Source organism: Chlamydotis macqueenii, chromosome 3 (assembly GCF_036417535.1).
Source record: "Chlamydotis macqueenii isolate bChlMac1 chromosome 3, bChlMac1.mat, whole genome shotgun sequence".
In the NCBI taxonomy this organism is placed as follows: Eukaryota; Metazoa; Chordata; class Aves; order Otidiformes; family Otididae; genus Chlamydotis; species Chlamydotis macqueenii.
In genome coordinates this window covers 123167337-123185294 of record NC_141558.1, presented here as the reverse complement: position 1 = coordinate 123185294, position 17958 = coordinate 123167337, and the positions used below count along the sequence as shown (strand labels likewise).

Here is a 17958-nt window from a genome sequence, read left to right as displayed (position 1 = left end):
AGGAACAAGAAACATTAACTTTGCAATGACATTACTTACAAGTAAGACTTCTGACTGTAGAGCAACTCAGAAACAAAGCACCCCGTCAATTACTGTTATTTTCAAAGTGTGTATCAATTCTTAAATCTAAAGTAGCCTAAAGACATCTGAAGAAATGCCATAGCCAAACAAGCCTGTTTGTGAATTACCAAATTCACAGCCTCTAGAGCTTCTGCAAGGCATTTTGGTTTAGAGCCTCAAAAACCCCTCAACAGCTAGTTTCAATGACTGCTACTCTCAAGACGATTCCTGCTAATTTGTTCTGGATCCTTATACCCTGAAGAACTGAAGACAACCATCAAAGCCGTACCACTCACTTGCTTTCCACAGAATCCAGCTACCAGAACATTTTCCATTTCTTTATCGAAAGAACAGCCACAGCAGCCTGAGAAGGGAGGGCCCTGATGCAATTCTGACACACCAACCACAGAAATTAGAAGTACCTAGCCAAATATTTTTTGTCTATCTTATTTTTCAGTCCCCCGGTGAAAGATATCAAAGCAGCAGCCCACCAGTGAACAAATAGAATGACACAAGGAAATCTGAAGGCACTTTCCCAGCTTAGGTACTAGAGCAACTCAGCGCATTTTAGATGGTAAAGACCTGATTCAGCATCTGTATCTATGATGTCAAAAGAGGGACTCAAAACAACCATACATTAGTCTTACATCAATTTTTCTTGGTAGCTTCACTTGCAACAACTTATGCAGCTTCCTTCACTAGTCTACACAGCTCTAATGAATTCGCAGAACAATTTCAGAAGATCTGATGCATCCAAAGTGCAGGAATAAACATGTTAGAATGACACAGGGCTTTATAAAGTAACTGTCTAACTACATTCTACTACACTGCAACTTACAAAAGCAAAATTTGCGACCACTTTAGGCCAGCATAAGAATTTTGTGAAACATTTCAACATCATATAAAACACTCAAAGTTATTCAGAATCAAGTTTTGTAGATGTCAGTTTTAAAGAACTGAGTCTTAGAAGTCCTCTTAGTCAATCTTCTAAATCAGCTACAATTTGGCATCTGCAATGAACTTATTAATATACTTTTTTTTTTGTAGCGGGCTACTTCCAGAAGAAGCGTACTGGGAATACTAGCTGGAAAATGGACTAGAATTGAGATGGACATGTTAGATTACAGGTCATTCACCTGCAAGAGGTACTTCCCCCTCCCAATGGAACCTCGTCTCCAAGTCTGAACTGCGGTATTGTTTTTCTGCCTGTGTCTCAGGGTAGTTCCTCACCCTATCACCTCCGTACCTGCACAGGGTTTGACTCTGAGCACAGAAAGTGGTGCTTCAAGGGGCTATGGAGCCAGTTCCATCCCCTTGGAGCTCAGCAGTAGAAGGGAGCTAGCAAAAAAAGTCACCACACCAGCTCACTCTCAGCAATATTTTTATTCAGTTAAGAAGCACAACTGAAAAACCCTAATTTTGTGATCTAGGCCCACTACAGTATGAGGTAGTGCCTTGAGTGTTTAGTAATCACCTAGATTTTAAGCCTTTCCAACCCTTCATCCTTAACTCAATTTCCAGTAATTTCCACAGATCCCAAGTGGTTTTGACAGTGAAGTTGCACTTTACTGTCAAAATTCAAAAGAACACAACAGTCTCCAAGAAAAGAAGGGAATAAGTAGAGAGGAAGGACAACTGTAAATCTTATTTTCAGCAACTGCTGGGAGATAGCTGGTAACTGAGGTCTGCAGGTCCTCATACTACAATAAAACACGCTCTGCCATTAAGCGTTACTGGCATACATAGTCTTTATTACATAGAATAATGAGTATCACCCTTCAGAACTTTATTTAAAGCCTTTTAGTTAAACTTTGGGAAATGGCAAATTAGGCAAGAAGCTATACCAGGATAGGATGGAAACACTGAACTACATCATGTGCTGTACCCTAGAAACCAGCTTTGGATGCTGAATAGAAGTATCACTGAGCTGCTTCATACAGACTGGTGAAAGTCATAGCAACACCTTAAACAGAAAATACAGTATGTAAAGACCCATGGAAAAAGAATTATTACTTTATTTTAAAACACTATTTAACACTTTCAAGGAGGAACAAGTAAGAGGGAGAGACAGAGACTTACGTCTTGAGACATTGTATTAGTACAGAATCACTGAAAATAAGAGTGTCATTGAAGAAAGGAAACGAAAATGATGAAAGTTTTTTCTTTTAATTCATGTGATTTACTAGTTATATGAAGGAAATGGGAAGCTTTTTTCCCCCCTTACCTACCTGAAGTACAGTGATCTAGATATTACATTAGTATTACATCCTTTGAGTATGAGAACACACTTGCAACATTTTTAAACTGGATAAACCAAGCAACTTACCTCCATTAACGTTTCCCTCAGATTTAATCTCTTCTCTATGAGCTGACCATGTTCCTTGAGGAACGTGCAGAGAAACAAACTGAGATTCTGAATGAAGTTCTGTTCATCATCTTTTCCGTTTGAGTACGCAAGTCGGATATTGGTATTTAAAGGAAGCATCTAATACAAAGAATACAGACGTAATAAAGAATTTCCCATTTTATACGACATAGAATGACTGTACATTAACAAATATTTTGCTCTTTTGGAAAAAAAAGCCCTCTGCTTTTCATGGCATCCCCTCTTTACAGAGCTTTCTTACAAAAAAGTCTTACAAGTACTGAACTACATTCTTTCAAGTCAAGACTATCAAGCTATAGAACAGAGAGATCCAAGTTTAACAGTTTTGCTGCTGCCAGTTTTTGTGTGGTTTTGATTGTTCTCCAACTTCATTTTACAAAGTTAGAGTCAATTATTTGCAATAAATGCAACAGTTTGCATCAAATTCATACTCAACAGTCATGCTACAAACCTGCAGGTTGCAGAACATGCCAGATACATTGGCATTTAGAATCAAGAGCATCATCTGCAAAAAAACCGAGCAAGTAATGTTCCACTGCCTAACACACAAAATAACTTTGTTGTGTGCAAAAATCTGCCTTTAAATTTAACTGTAACTAAATAAAAATCTCATAGCTCCACTTGAAGCTGGAGGGAACGAAGGTATTAAAAGCAGCATGCCTGTTCTAAAGAGCCTCTAAGATGGACCAACATTGCAAACAGAGGAAAAAATTGTCAAAAAAACCGTGCAACTGTTCACTTAAGACGCAAATACAATGAGGAAAGCTACACACTCATGTACTTGAATCTGCTCAAGGGGAATCATCAAATTATTTATATTTAAAGCACAGCTTTATATGACAAACATTTCTATTGGTTTCAAAAATTAAACAGCAACTTGCAGAAGTTAGGCCAGTTTAGGCCTCAATGCAGTACACATTTTGTTGCATCTCTCTCAACTTTCCCCATCAGACAGCCCGAGTGCTCAAAAAGCCTCTTAAATTAATCAAAACAAATCAATGCAGCAGAACTACAGCTGTGATCTAGAGTCAGAAAAATACACTTAGCATCTTCTTGATAAGTCACAAATACCACTGAAGAATAATATTTGTCTTGTCAAGAGCTCTACAACGAATATAAATTTGTGAACTGAACTAGGTTCTACAGAAATTCATTCTGTGAAATGAAACAGTCAAGAGAGATTTATTTAAAACGTTACCTGTTTTAACTGCATCATGGTCAATGTAAAAAGGGTTACAAACTGTTCTTCATACTGGCTTACGCTGACACCTGCAATCTCTGTGAGGCACTTCAAAGAGACATTTCGAAACATGGGAACATTTAAGAACTATTGAGAGAAAGAAAAAAAAGATCATTACAAAAGCGTTGCACGCAAAGCTTTTTTGCAACTTTTATTTAAATTTAAGAGCTGTCAGTCTCTGCATGAGTACCTTGTATATTAGTGTGCTGATTAACTTGGTCTCAAAGATATATCCCAAAGGAATCCAGTTCAGAAATCGTAGCAAAGTTTCCAAAGTTGCATGAACTAAGGGTGCATTTTGGGAGTTTTCCTGTAAACAACCATTAGCATTTATGATATTGTTATGCATAATTGGAGGATTTTTTTAAAATATCATTAAAGAAATGAGACTTACCATCACAAACTGACACAGCTGAAATATCTGAGAGAATTCATTGCACATGCTGTAAAAAAATAAATTAAAAATTAAGGATTGCTTATGGAATGTGGAAATGCTATCTATTTTAATTGAAATGTCAGGACAGTCGACCTGCTGACAGAAAAGGTCCTGCAGTGCTATGTCCATAGGTGCATTCACAAGCTACCTGGCTTTTACCAGTTTTCATGGTAATAATGCATAGTTTGAAGTAGCTTGAAGTCTGTGCCTGCAAATCCTGGCTTGGAAATATAATCAATGCCGAATGCTCTGTTAAAGGGGCAGGAACCATCACTCAACAGATGCTCCTCCAATAAGGTAGAAATATCTGTGCGTACAAGTTTACTATCACCTAACAGTACTGCTTTAAAGAAAAATCAGTCACCCACTCAGTCTCAGAAATCAAATTAGACAAGCTGTAGGTGTTCACTCAAAAGCTCAAAGTGAGAACAACTACTTAGCTGCGAGCACAAAGTCTACCCTATTTATTAAGATTTAAATATATATACTTGCCTGTCTTTCAAATGCTTAGCTTTTACTTGAGTAATCTGGCCACTGGAAAAATCAAACACTTCTTCACTCAATAGCTTAAGGATCACCATATTATTCTGACACAGGCTTTCACTAGTCCTGCTTGCTCCCACAATATCGCTGATGAAAGTTGGCCAGTGCTTCGGCCATTCCTGTTTCAGTATCTGAGAAGTGAAGCATCCATATGTTAGATACATATCAAAAGTCCAAGACATTATAACAAGATTTAAAACTTTATGAACTCTAGCTTACCTGAACAAGAATCATATTCAGTTTCCCAATATATACTTTCTCTTTCTGGAGAAGAGAAAGAAGAGTCAGGTTATGCATAATATTCCCCTCCCTCTTCCTCCCCCTGAAAAGAATTCACTTACTTCTACACATGTTGGATCAGATGATGTCTTGATAATTAGGCCGACAACGTATTTTTTAATACCTGCAGAAGAGTTAGAAATTTATTTTCAACTATGCCAGATAACACAAATGTAGTAATAGTTTTAAATTCTGATTCTTTACATGTTTTTAAAAAGAAACACCTCTAAGGAACATATATGCATGTGTCAGTGAGCATCCCTCTTGACTTGTGTGCTCTATGGAAAAAAAATCCACCTCTGTATCAATTCTGCAAGAGGTATTTCAGATGTACAAAATGGCTTCGCACTTAAGCTAGTTCAATAAAACAAAAAGAAAACAGACTAAAGATTAGGGTATACTTGCAGTAATTTCCACCAAATCAATCTATCAGCTTCTTAAGGCTGCAAGAAACTGTGAGAAACCCTGCAGGGGTAGCACTGCACAACACCGTATTAGGCTGAAGATGGAAAGATGGCATCCAGCGCTGTCCAGACCCTGACACATATTGCGCTAGGTCCTTAAAAACGCTGCTGTAAAGCCCACTCAGTGAAATATATTTCTACCCACTATGCATTTTCAGATGGTACCTAACAACTCCAAAGTTGGCAGATATATTCTTACTGCCTCAGCCAAACATTTACAACGGCAAGACAAAATACAAACAAGTGAGTCCTCCATCTTCTTTGACTAATGCCTTATTAATAAAAAGTGAACTCCAAGAATAAATAGAGCTTCCCAAACACGACTCCAGTTTTAATGCCAAGTTAGCTAGAACTGCATGGAAGTCTTCCATACATCATCTTCACTGTATGTAGAAGTTCAGAGATGTTCCAGCTTACTTAGATGATTCATTTTAAACACAGGAGTTCTTATGCACAGCATTTAAAAGCAAAACGTCATGCCAGAGCTTAGCAAAGTTTTCCCTGCACAATTTTGAAAGAACAAAGCTTAAAACTTTATTCACCAATACAGTATCATGTGCTTGGATTTGGACTACCGTGCTTTTATGGCACACACGTATGCTACGGATCACAAAATTCTTAAATTCTGGTACATTTCTTTTGCTTTTTTATTTTTGCTTGAATTAACAATTTGTCAACTAGGGGCACAGATTGTATTTACATCACTTGTTTTGTTGTGTTTCTTCCACAAATGTTTTTAAATTACTTCAGAGTTCTCAGCTCTACCACAAACACCGTAGCAAGCTATACTGCCTAAAGTTTCATTTTGCCACCTAACCTCCTCAGCTCCCTCCTCACCACTAACCTGTCAATTACTGAAGACATGGAAACAATGGCTTTCCAAGTGACCTTTCATCACAATACAGATATCTAATTCTGTACAAAAACATGACTTCAAGAAAAAGCATGCACACAGGATCTGGAGTAATGAACTGACCATCACTAATAGTTCCAGTTCAACACAACTTTGACACAACGATCCATCGGAGCACATCAGGGATTAAACACTTTCAAACCAGGCACACGTTTTCTTGTCATAGTGAAGTTTTAGAATAGAATAGGGGTGTGTTTTGCTATTAAACTTGAGGAACTCAAAACCTAGTTTCAACTATTTCTTCAACAACACAGTCAACTGACCCATGCAGACAAAACACACATGTTGAAGATCTTAGAAAAAGTTGTCACTACCAAGAATGCCTTGTATTGGAGACATTTTGTTTTCCCCCAGCCACTAGTCGAAATTTTAAAACATTTCTAAGACTTTAACAGAATTAGTCTTTTTTTTTGCATTTCAGGACTGAGCAACAGGATTTTAAGAAAAAGCTTGGTAATAGCGTTCTCATGAAATCTGGAAAAACTAGGTCTAGGCTTTGAGCCATTAGATACGTACTAGACAGGAGCTGTTCTACAGGTAGTTCCAATTAACAAATTGAACTGTTCATCATTACCAACATACTACTCCCAGAGAATGGTCGTTCAGAGAAGTATCACAGCCAGTTACTGGATAAGAGCTATTACTGCGTGCCACCATTAGTCTGCCATCATAGGCACGGCCTAGTACTGTAAAGCTAAAACCCACACACTTTGCTGAGGCATCACAGCAATTCACAAACAAGACATGAAAGCCCCCAAGATAGTATAGACATAGGTTTGCAGTGCCAGAAACTAAACTATTGTAACTGTGTGCCAAACCACTATGGGAAGCCTACTGCTGCATTTCAGAAAGGAATTAGAAATTGAGTATTGTTCTTAAGAACTCCAAAGCTGCATGTTTTCCATCTTCGCTGTGTCAATAGCAGTGTGCTGTTCAGCTACAACTTGAATGCTACGCCACCATCGATCTCGCCTTGAGACGAGCAAATGAAAACAATTTCTCAGGTCCAAAGCTTCACCATTTGGGGGGGGTAGGGGGTGTGAAAGGTCTAAAGCTCAAAAGACAACCTGCAAAGTTTGCTAGTTTTCACTGGTCATGCTACAGGGTTCTAAGGTCTCCCATCCAGTGAACAAAATAATATTCTTCATCCCTTAAAAGCAGCAACTATCCAATCCTCTAATGCTTTTTTTGGCTTAAATTGCATTTTCTACTTTTTTTTTTTTAACCAAAGCATTGTGGTTTCTGCTTCATACATAATAGCTCATTTCTTTATCATTCTACAGGAAAGATAATTCTCAGTAGAAAAAAAGATATTTCAATTTTACTCTCTGACAAAAATCACCACATAGGCTGGTTACCATTCTTCAGCAGAAAATGTCCAATAAACTGTTCGAGGGTAGCAGTTCACTGGATTTGCTAAAATCAGTAGGTTTTGAGAACTTAAAAGGAAGTAATTATTTTAAGGAGGCAGGCACGGGACACGCACAAGCCACACAACCAGTGTCTAGAAGGTCTCCTTCAATCACAGAAGCAGCTGAACAAGTCTTGAAGACAGCAACAACACAACTGCCAAGATCAGACTTTTCACTGAGCCAAGCAGGAAGAGACACACATTCCTGGAAAACAGACCTTCCAATAAAACAGAAAGAAAAAAAAAAAACCCCTATCACAATACTCAGGACACACGTAACATTCTTCAAGGACCATCTGACTACGACGACACTGATCTCATGACAACCTGCAACCAAAGGGAGCAGATTCTGTTTTCCATTCCAAAACTTTTAATTGACACGGCACTGGCACTCCTAGCACGTGCTCAAAAACTTGTTCAGAGGTTGAACTGCTAGAAAAATAGTTACCAAAGTAGTTCAATAATTTTTAAATTGTTTTGAAACTATCTTCTGCCAGCTTAGCTCTGTGAACCAGTTCACTAAAGGGCTAGAGAAGCACCGGGACTGGCTCAAAGACATCAAGAAGTGCACAGGTGAGAAATACCTTTATCCACAGCAGTTCAGCAGTAGGTCAGCCTAGCTCCGACCTCCAGCTATGTTCTGATTATCAGAAAGGCTGGACATCACCACTGTCAGAAGGCCTGGCCTAACACCACTGTTAGTATTTTCTGGTAAGCAGGGTACAAAAAGTACTTTTGTACAAAGTGCAAAAAAAAGAGGAGGACAGAGCAAGGACATTAATTCAAGGCCTTTTAGAAAGTTTTTGGATGAACATTAGATATCGTAGTCCTTTATCTGAAAGTTACTCCTCTACAGAGAGGCAAATATACAGTAGAATTGAAATACTTTCTGGAGGGAAAGTATTTTCACAGGTAACCCAAGGTATCTAATGGTTAGAGCTGGATCGGGACAGTGAGGAACACCACATTATCCAATATTATTAAGTTCTGCAGTCTAAACTTGAGTATGACATATCCTACAGTTTAATCTTTGAGCGTGCTTTTAGAAGCAATTACATTTCATCTAGGCTGTGTGAGCTACGCTCAGAGGTTCCTATCATAACCAAAACACAGCACATCACTATGAATGCACAGTCAGCAAGCACACACCTGCAGACAAAACCACTTCTTGTACTGAAGACATACAAGCATATCCTCTCCTGCAGTTACAGAGCACAAACATTTAACAAGCATTGAAAATTATCGTAACTAACACTGCAGATGCAAGTTTACACTACTTTACTAGAATTAACTAATTCTTTGCTTATATTAAAGAATAAGAGGCATAAATGAAGCAAGCGGACAATGCAACTCAGCAAATTTACATTATTCTGAAACCAACATTAGAATTTCAAATCCTAAACCGGATTTGTCCCCTCCAGGGATGTTTGTATGCATACACACTTATACTAAACCGTTTAAGTAATCCCAAGATTCTCCCACAAATCATCTTTCCCTGTTAGTGGTAAACCCAAGGAATCTATTATCTATTTGCTTTTCAGAAAACAAATTCTAATTCACAAAAAATTTTGAAAAAGGCATACAGCTTTTCTTCTCCTCGACATACAGAAGTGCCACGTAGCTCACTCCCCCTTCATTACAGAGAATAAAAACAACCTCTTCATGAAGCAGGCCAGAAATTTCCATTAAAATATCTAATCATGCCACAGAAAAATTTATTCTAGAGCAGCTTCCACTACATCAGAAGCTTTACAGCCAACTCTAGGAACTTCCTGTGAGCCACTAAACTGCATCTCTCTGAACAGTTAACTTTTTTTCCTCATTTCAAAATGAGAAAAGTTGTACAAGCAATTTAGGTTTCATAATGAAGAAGTGCTTATCCACTCCAACTCAAAACACTCCAGACAGGCTTGCTCTGTTCACAGGAACGTAATTTCATTTTACATTGTAGGATTAATGAAACATATCACTACACTGGAAGACCAAGAAGCCTTTATTTCTAGGCAGGTTTTCACACAGGAAGAGAAAATCCTATTAAGACCACAGCACTTTAATCAAATGACATCCCTTCTAAGCATTATTAAACAATCAACTCCACAGAGTATGAGAGTTTAAAGCAATTTATTGTCACCTCAGTAAACTGAGAATTTTTACTTGAGAATGATAGTACAATACCCTGGAAATAAGCCAAGTTCACCACTGTACGGGATGTTCTGGAATATGCCACCCGCCTTTCACTACGGCGGCCTCAGTAAGGTTTGAATGCAAACCACATTACATCATCTGTACACATACAGGAGCAAGCCAAAGCATTCTCTTAGAGCCTAAACGCATCATAAAGAGCAAGTCTAACCCCATTGCTACGGTCTACTGCTGAACATGCCTGACAGCTGAACATGCAGGCCAGGCACCTCATTTAACTGAATTTTACTAGTTCTATGCTCCATAAATTCCGCTTTTGTCTAGATAACCAGGTCAGCAATTGGTTCAAACTGCTAACTCCGAAAAGCAAACAAAAAAGTTCAAGAACAAGAAAAAGCAGAGTAGTCATGTAAGTATTTTAGAACTGTAAATCGTTTTGCCCAATTCCTGGTTTAGAATTATGGGAAGACACAGATGAACTTTCCCAAAGTGCTTACAATCCTCAACCTTAAAAATCAATGACACATGAGGAACAGAAAAACTTTTTACAAATTAAAAGGTACTGGGGACAGAAGAGCTCAAGACTAAAAGCTATTTTAAAATAAAAGCAAACTTAAAAACGGACTTTCAAGTGCAAAGAACACATCTGAAGAAAACATTTTCCTGCTGGCGTCTGGAATTCCAGGCTGGAAGCTAAAACCTCCCAGCATTCAGACAGAAGCGATAAAACCCTGGCTAACCTCAGGGCCCAACAAGTGATTCTGATGTGCAACCTGAGGAACAGCTAGGGGAAAGAAAAAAACAAAAAGTCAGAAAAAGGTTACACTTCAGGCTCTGTAATTAATGACATCATTTTATTTCTCCAAGAATTTTCAGGTAGGTTGTTTCAATATCTTTTTTGTCCACTGACAGCTCGAGTCTACTTGTAACTTCAACTGTTAAGCACTGCTATTGCTACAAGAGGAAAAGAGTATTTTCTCAAAATGGACTTAGTATCATCTTAACCAAAAGTAAGATCTGTCAGCTGTATGTACTACACAAATCAAATCAGACATGGTAAGTTTTATGAAGTAAGATTTAAGTTAAAATTAAGTGATTTACCACCTGCATGAATTGCTTTGTTACTTAGCATTACTTTGTTATACCAAGTTTCAGTTTCCTGCACCCATATTTTACTAGTTACACTTCAAACGGGAAAATCCTGTCAACTAAAGGAATGACTGGAGTCAGAATCAAGGAAACCTCAATTTAACCAGTCTTCTGATCTCCCAGGTAATCAAACTGTCTGAATAAACTCTGGAGCAGTTCTTTTGTACCAGCCAATATCATCAGCCAAAAGGGGGAAAACAAAACAAAACAAAAAACCCACCCACACACAAAAAAAACCAACCATCACCACAGACTAGATTAAACTGGATTAGAGATGCAACATTGTTTCTCCCTCCTACACCACTGAGGCCAAAATGGATCAAATGCCAGGGTACCCTAAATATATTGGGTTCCTCTTCTACTGATGTACAAGAGAAATCAGACAAGTAAAAGCCAACTAACTCAATTCCCCTAAAATGTGAAGATAAAAGTAAATTTCACAATTTTAGTTTGGCTCTGTGAAAGGGAAAATATCTCAAAAGGTTGAACTAAAGACATACATTTGTTAGGATGAAGGACTTTTTTACTCTGGAGTCTTCAGAAGTACAAAGCCCAGGAAAAAGAAGAATAGAATACTTCGAGTTGATTGCACAACTACAGACATTAACTTTATTTTCCACTGTAAGGTATCAAGCTATAGTTATTGCCCCTTCTCAGATGGCAGGAATCAAACAGTACTACCATGGCTGCAAACAGTCAAGTAACAAAAATCTGTGACATCAACTCAAATGTATCATTCCACAATTCATTTAATCCATGTATCCAGTATTCACTTGGCATCTCAAAAACAGATGAGAACAGGACCCAAGGCACATGCAGCATCCTCATCCTACAACCACTATTTCTCATCTATTCTATGCATTAAGAGCATGTCCTTTTAAGACTTACAAATACTGAATTATATTCTGCGTTTGGCACTTGCTTAGTTCCAAATTATCAAAGTCCACTTCTGTGAGACTACTACACCTCAGTTCATCAGCAGACAGTAGTAAGCTAACTGCTTCAAACTACCAACTCCTTCATTTCTTCCTGCCCTGCTCCCACAGCGAAAGACTTGAGCAGAACACCTTCCAAATGCTGAAACTAAGTGCTTATAGTCCGGAATGGAACAAGACATGACTTGAGATACTCTTAGTTATTAAAAGCACGCAGAAGACTTAACTTCAGGGTGCTCCCTTAGTTTCTCAAAAGGACATAGTTGTTTCTGAGCCTTAGCTGAAGTTGCTTCCCAGAAGCCTGCAAGTCTGTTTCCAACAGTAGAACAAACGTGAAACCTTACTTCCACCTTCAAAAAGAGCTATGCTTTATCTGTCAACCCATAGTTAGAAGGAGTGGGGGGAAAGGCAAGAAGAATAATGATCACAAAAATGTGGAAGTCGCCCTCTATGCATTTGTTGTCATCGACATTTACAATTACATTTCAATCAATACAGTTTCAGAACCTAAGCACTGGCAGTAAAAATTTAAAGCACACCTTAGCATTGTTAATAAAAGTTCACAGCAGAACACAGAAATTTGGACTAACTTTAATGAGTTCCAAAACCAGCTTTTATTAAAAAGCCAAGTACAGAATGGTGACAACATTCCATGGCAAGAATTTAAAGTAGCTGTACTTAATGTTTTGAAGTCCACGTTATCATGACCTGACGGAAAGCTAAGTGAAAAAGCACTAATCCTGTACCATAGAGGTACCTCAATTTACTAAAGCTACTGTCTAAATTTCAACACACATTGCAAGCTATAAAAGAAAAAAAAAAAAAAAAAAAACAAACAAAAAAACCCAAAAAACCCCAAAACATAGCATTTATTTTAAGATTCCTTGCAATGACAGAAGACTGGGGTTTGCCCTACAGTGCACTTCCAGTTACAACAATCTAGCTTCATAAACATTTAAAATACTATTAAAAGCAGACTTTTTAGTATCTCACTGCATAAAAGAATGAATCACAGAACAGTCTGTGTTGGAAGGGACTTTAAAGATCATCTGGTTCCAAGTCCCCTGCCCTGAACAGGGACACCTTCTGTTACACCAGGTCACTCAAAGCCCCATCCAACCTGGCCTGGAACACTTCCAGGGATGAAGCATCCACAGCTTCTCTGGGCAACCTGTGCCAGTGCCTCGCCACCCTCACAGTGAATGACCCGTAAAATAGGCAAGACTATGCATTAACTTACTGCTTCTATTTTTAAATAATTATGACGGCTTATAATCTTTAAAGTCACATAAATCTACATGTGCTACCAGACACACGAGAGAGTCTATCAGAAAAATGAGAGCATACTGGTGGGGCTGCATACACAGCCCAGACAGGCTGAAGAGAGCCTCCTGTGTGCCAAGTACAGAGAATGAAAATCTCTACCTCAAAGCCAGGAGCTAACTTAAGAAGCTGCCACGGGTTAGATCTCTTCAGGTAAGTTTGGTCTGTAAGTCAGTATAACACTTAACTGACAAAACTATGAGCCACATCTTTTACCTTCCCACGGCTTTCACCGATTTCAGGTGCTCACCATTCCACTGAGACCACTATCACAAAAGGCAAAGACAGTTTCTTCATCCAGAAAAGCACAGGCGGTCTTACTACATGACAAAAAGTTACTAGCCTAATAGTATTTGAGGCTGAAAATTACTCACATGGGGACTGATAGTCTAAATCTCAGTTAATACACAAAGTTAAGAGGAGAAGACAAAAAATTTCTCCCTACCTTCACACTGGTTCCTCGGAAGAATCTTCCATCTTGTTTTTATCACATTTTCCAAGATTTGCAGTCCATAATACTGAAATTGGAGAAGAACAAAATGTGAGTACATTACTGTAGGACTAACTAACTTTCAGGACTCTCATTCAATCAGACACTCACACTTAACATCTAAGACTTCAAGATTATTAAACTAACAATTTTATTAAATATATGTCTATTCACCCATTTACTGAGGTTTCATGCATTTTTTTTTCTTGTTTTATTCTTCACTACACTAAGTCCTGCTGTTTGATCATGCTCACACCAGGAGGGGAGGAAAAAAAAAATAATAATGAAAAGCCCTCTGGCAGACAATTTTGGCTATCTGGAGAAGAGAAAGTAGCAGCCAGATAGGAATTTGCATCATAAATGACTGCTCATATGTTCAAGTATTAACACAACCAGGCTCCTAAAATATTTAGCAGCTTGGATGGTCTCAAGCTTCCTATCGTTCCTCTAAGAGCTGGAAAAAAAAAAAAAAATTGTCTTAGCATCACATGTCCTGACACTGGCACTTTCTAAAGGAAGTATTTCCCAAACTTCACTGGTGTGTTACTTTAGGAACAGCAAGACAACCCACAGGTTTATTTCATTTTAATACCCGCCCCAATATGGCAGCTATTTCTACAATTTAAGATGAACTTTTGTGCTCAGTCAAAGAATAATACAAGTGGGAATAAGCTCTTGGAAATCCTTTTACCTTTCAGGAATTCCTTCCTATGTTCTTACCCAAAACCATTATGTTTGCAAAGTAATCGGTAAGGCCAGTCCCTCTGCCCTTTTGTCCCTACTGCCAACTCACAGTAACAGGGAAAGAAGTTTGTAATTATATCATCCAAGAACTTTAAGATGTAAAACCCCATTAGCATGAATAGACAGGAGAGAAAAGGGGACAAAGAGTTTTACATTTGCTTTATCTGCAGTGGATTAAGGAAAAAAAAAAATAGTGCATCAATGCCTGAAAGGTAAACTCAGGTTTTCACAGTTAAAAGTTTTGGCTGAGAACAAGAGTTCCTCTTTAAAATGGTTAGTTGTTATACAAAGTAGGATCATTAGTATTTCAACCAAAGGGATCATATAAACTTCAATATAATTAAAAAAAAACACAATGTAGACTGTCCCAAACTACATTGGATTAAAATACCATTTTTGCTGTTCTCATCTTAGCATAACCTACATCCCTTTGCTTCTCTATCCGACCCAAGTTCCCACAAGCTTCACGCGTTCAATCTGCATTTGCAAAATATTCTGTCACCTTCCAGATTCTTGGGCGCTAAGAAAAATTGTGCATTAACAGGAAGTTGGCAAGGTATTTTTTTTCATTATGGCCAGCAGCAGAAGTTTATCAACTAAATTTTAATCTGTAAATTTACTTAACATAAAAGCTAAATGAAATCAAGGAAATGTTCATATAGGAAAATCTATGAAAACATTCTTAAGCAAAATGCTTCACTTCACAGGAAACTATTTCAGCCACTGCTATAGATTTATAGACACTACCTGCACCTGATCCAGCCAGAGCCAGCAAAACATGCTTATAAAAGCCTCTAACATTGAAAGTATGAACATTGGTATCAGACAGAGCTAACTTTCCAGAAGCAGATCTAAACTCTACTTAAGTTTCTAGATCCTACAGGCACAGGAATTAATAGCATCCACAACTAGTCAGTTTTGCTTCCAAATTTTTTTCCACAAGTCAACTAATTTAGGTTTTAAGACGAGAATGGCAAGTCTAGCTTCATTTTACAAAAGTACTAAATGACCAAAGAAAACTTAAATTAAAATCCTGACATAAACTAAGGACAGACCTCATCTTTAGTCTTTTTATCTCCCCTGCTTACGATTTCCTCCAAGCTGAAGAAAAGGACAGACTGCTCTAGCCATATGCCACACCTATCCCTCAATTTATCTGCTCAAATATCTAATTCAGATTCACGTACCTTAAACTGTGAAGAGGTTCACACTAAGTTTCTACTCATTCTTTTGTACATGTGACTTCAATTCTGCCCTCTGCTAGTGTCTTGTTCATCCCTTCCTCAGTATTAGTAACACTCATTTCTCCTAACACTCGTGCATGAAATGAAACGGCAGCAGTAACAACAATCACTGTATACAATCTTCACCTACACATCCTTCTTGTCATACCATGTTTGAAGGCTTCATCAGCCCGCCTGAACACTCTGCAACAGGCTTCCTGGGTTTTTTATTCTGTTTTCAAGCTGCATTTGATTTCACGGTTCTAGTTTTTGCTATCAGTAATGAGATACACCAAGTCCAAAAAAAAGTCACTGAAGCCAACTACAAGTTTTGCCATTTGAACTATCGGAAGTGTACTTTTTAATCAACTACTGCAAAAGTACATGTGAACACATTTACGCTGTGCATAAAATAGAAGTCTTTAAAAACTCATTTGCTCTTGGTTTGCTTGTTTTTATTTGTCTAATAGCAATTCACTGCCCAGTTATGAAGATGAGGGACAGATAACAGCAAAGACTGAAAAAAAGCATGAAATGATCCCTATGGTAGAAATTTCTATGGTACCCTTATTACTTATTCTATGCACCGAATCCCTTTCCCTCCCACCTCCCAAGAAACAAAAACAATTGATGAACAGAATTCAGTTAAAGGGAATCAAAAGGGTAGACCTTGTGGAGGCCTGCCGTCAAAGCCTAGCTGTGTCAGTTGCACAGGAAGACACCCCTTTTCTTCCTATTACAAGCAATCAACATAATGGAACATTATGATTAATATCAGGTAGTGTTAACAGCTTTAATTAAAGAAAAAAATATGATTGCATAAAAGCCAAATGTCATAGTGCATAAATTTAGCACCAAATCATTTGCAATTTATGTAAATTGAAGAATTCTTTACCTGTTGCTTTCTTTCTGTTCCTCTAATCATCTCATTTTTCACAAGACAAATTTGAGTTTTTAAAAATACTGTTGATAAATCAACTTAAACATTAGTAACGTCTGTCAGTATAAAAAGCAAAGTTTACCAGGCAAGCAAACAGGCAAACACTGTTACTTAAAGGTTAGCACTTTGAGGAAGTTCTTTAAACTGTTTTCCCCTAAACTTCAGAGAACAATGAGAAAAATGGAATCGTTTCATGAATAGCGCCTGATTTCAGAAATATCCAAACACGACTATTTTCTGTTCGAACACAGCGTGTATCAAGCAGAAAAACATGCATGTCATTTATTTGAGATAATCATCATCAAACTTAAGACAGTGAAAACACATTTCAATCAACTTTTCGGTTCAAACTTCAGAAGTCTTAGGTAAAGCATTTTAAATTGTAAAAAAACCCTGAATGCCGCCCATTTTAGTCTTGACCATGATGGATGGATTTAAAACAGCAGTACAAAGCAAATGTGTTCTGCGTATTAGTAAAGACTAATCTCCTACTACAAAGAGTTTGGGGTGCTTAACATTCATTGATTGCTCAAAATCTTGGCCTAATAAGGTTTCTATTTTGTCTTTAACGCACCTAGGGACAAATTCTCTCCTCAGTTACGTGCACATGGCTCTCATTATGATCAAAACCAGCCAGGCACTTACCCAAGGACAAAATGTGACTCTAGGAGACTTTTCACTACTTCAATGTACACAGACACACACCAATCCTTGGAACTGGCATTATGCTTGTATGTGCCTTGAAAAAAACCCTGTATTTCCAATTTATCTCATTTGGTTTTGTTGTTTTTTTTTTTTTTTTTTTAAAAAAGGAGAAAAACTCTTCTCAAAGTAAAAACAGGCTTAAATATTTTGTTCATTTAAAGTTCTTGTTTAAAGCCAACTTTGGGAACAAGACAATTAAAAAAGTAGTTTTTCTTGATTCAAACATAGACATTCAGTCTATGGCTAAAAATGAGATACCTTCCTCAAAGTTTATGAATGGAAGAAAGAGGAAAACCAAATAAATAAAAGTTCATTTGCTTACTTTGGTATTCATGTTCTGAGAGAACTCCAAAATAGTATCAACTCTTGTCCACGCATCAGGATGTTCTTTTAAGTGAGTCAGGACCTCCTGTGCCATTCTTTGCTAAAAGCAAGTTTCATTAAAAAAAAGTATTAGTATTAGACTATTTAAAAAGTTATACAGTCAGTGAAGACATTAATACAGAACACGTCTTTAAATCACGTATTCAAGAGTTAGGCAGAACTCAATTTGGAGCAACAAGTCCCTTAAGTCT

At 37.6% G+C, this 17958-nt stretch overlaps 1 protein-coding gene across 5 annotated transcripts in view; it reads right to left on the bottom strand.

Moving 5' to 3' along the window:
• XPO1 (exportin 1) overlaps positions 1–17958 on the bottom strand; it is a 39655-nt gene that overhangs the window by 13246 nt on the left and 8451 nt on the right. For all 5 annotated transcript variants that reach the window (XM_086743998.1, XM_086743995.1, XM_086743997.1 and 2 more), the window contains 9 exons: positions 17706–17807; positions 13727–13799; positions 5007–5068; positions 4885–4929; positions 4615–4796; positions 4081–4129; positions 3877–3996; positions 3645–3773; positions 2387–2545 (listed from right to left, as the gene is read on the bottom strand). In XM_086743998.1, coding sequence (XP_086600124.1) covers positions 2387–2545; positions 3645–3773; positions 3877–3996; positions 4081–4129; positions 4615–4796; positions 4885–4929; positions 5007–5068; positions 13727–13799; positions 17706–17807 — 921 coding nt within the window. The remainder of the gene's footprint in view (positions 1–2386; positions 2546–3644; positions 3774–3876; positions 3997–4080; positions 4130–4614; positions 4797–4884; positions 4930–5006; positions 5069–13726; positions 13800–17705; positions 17808–17958) is intronic.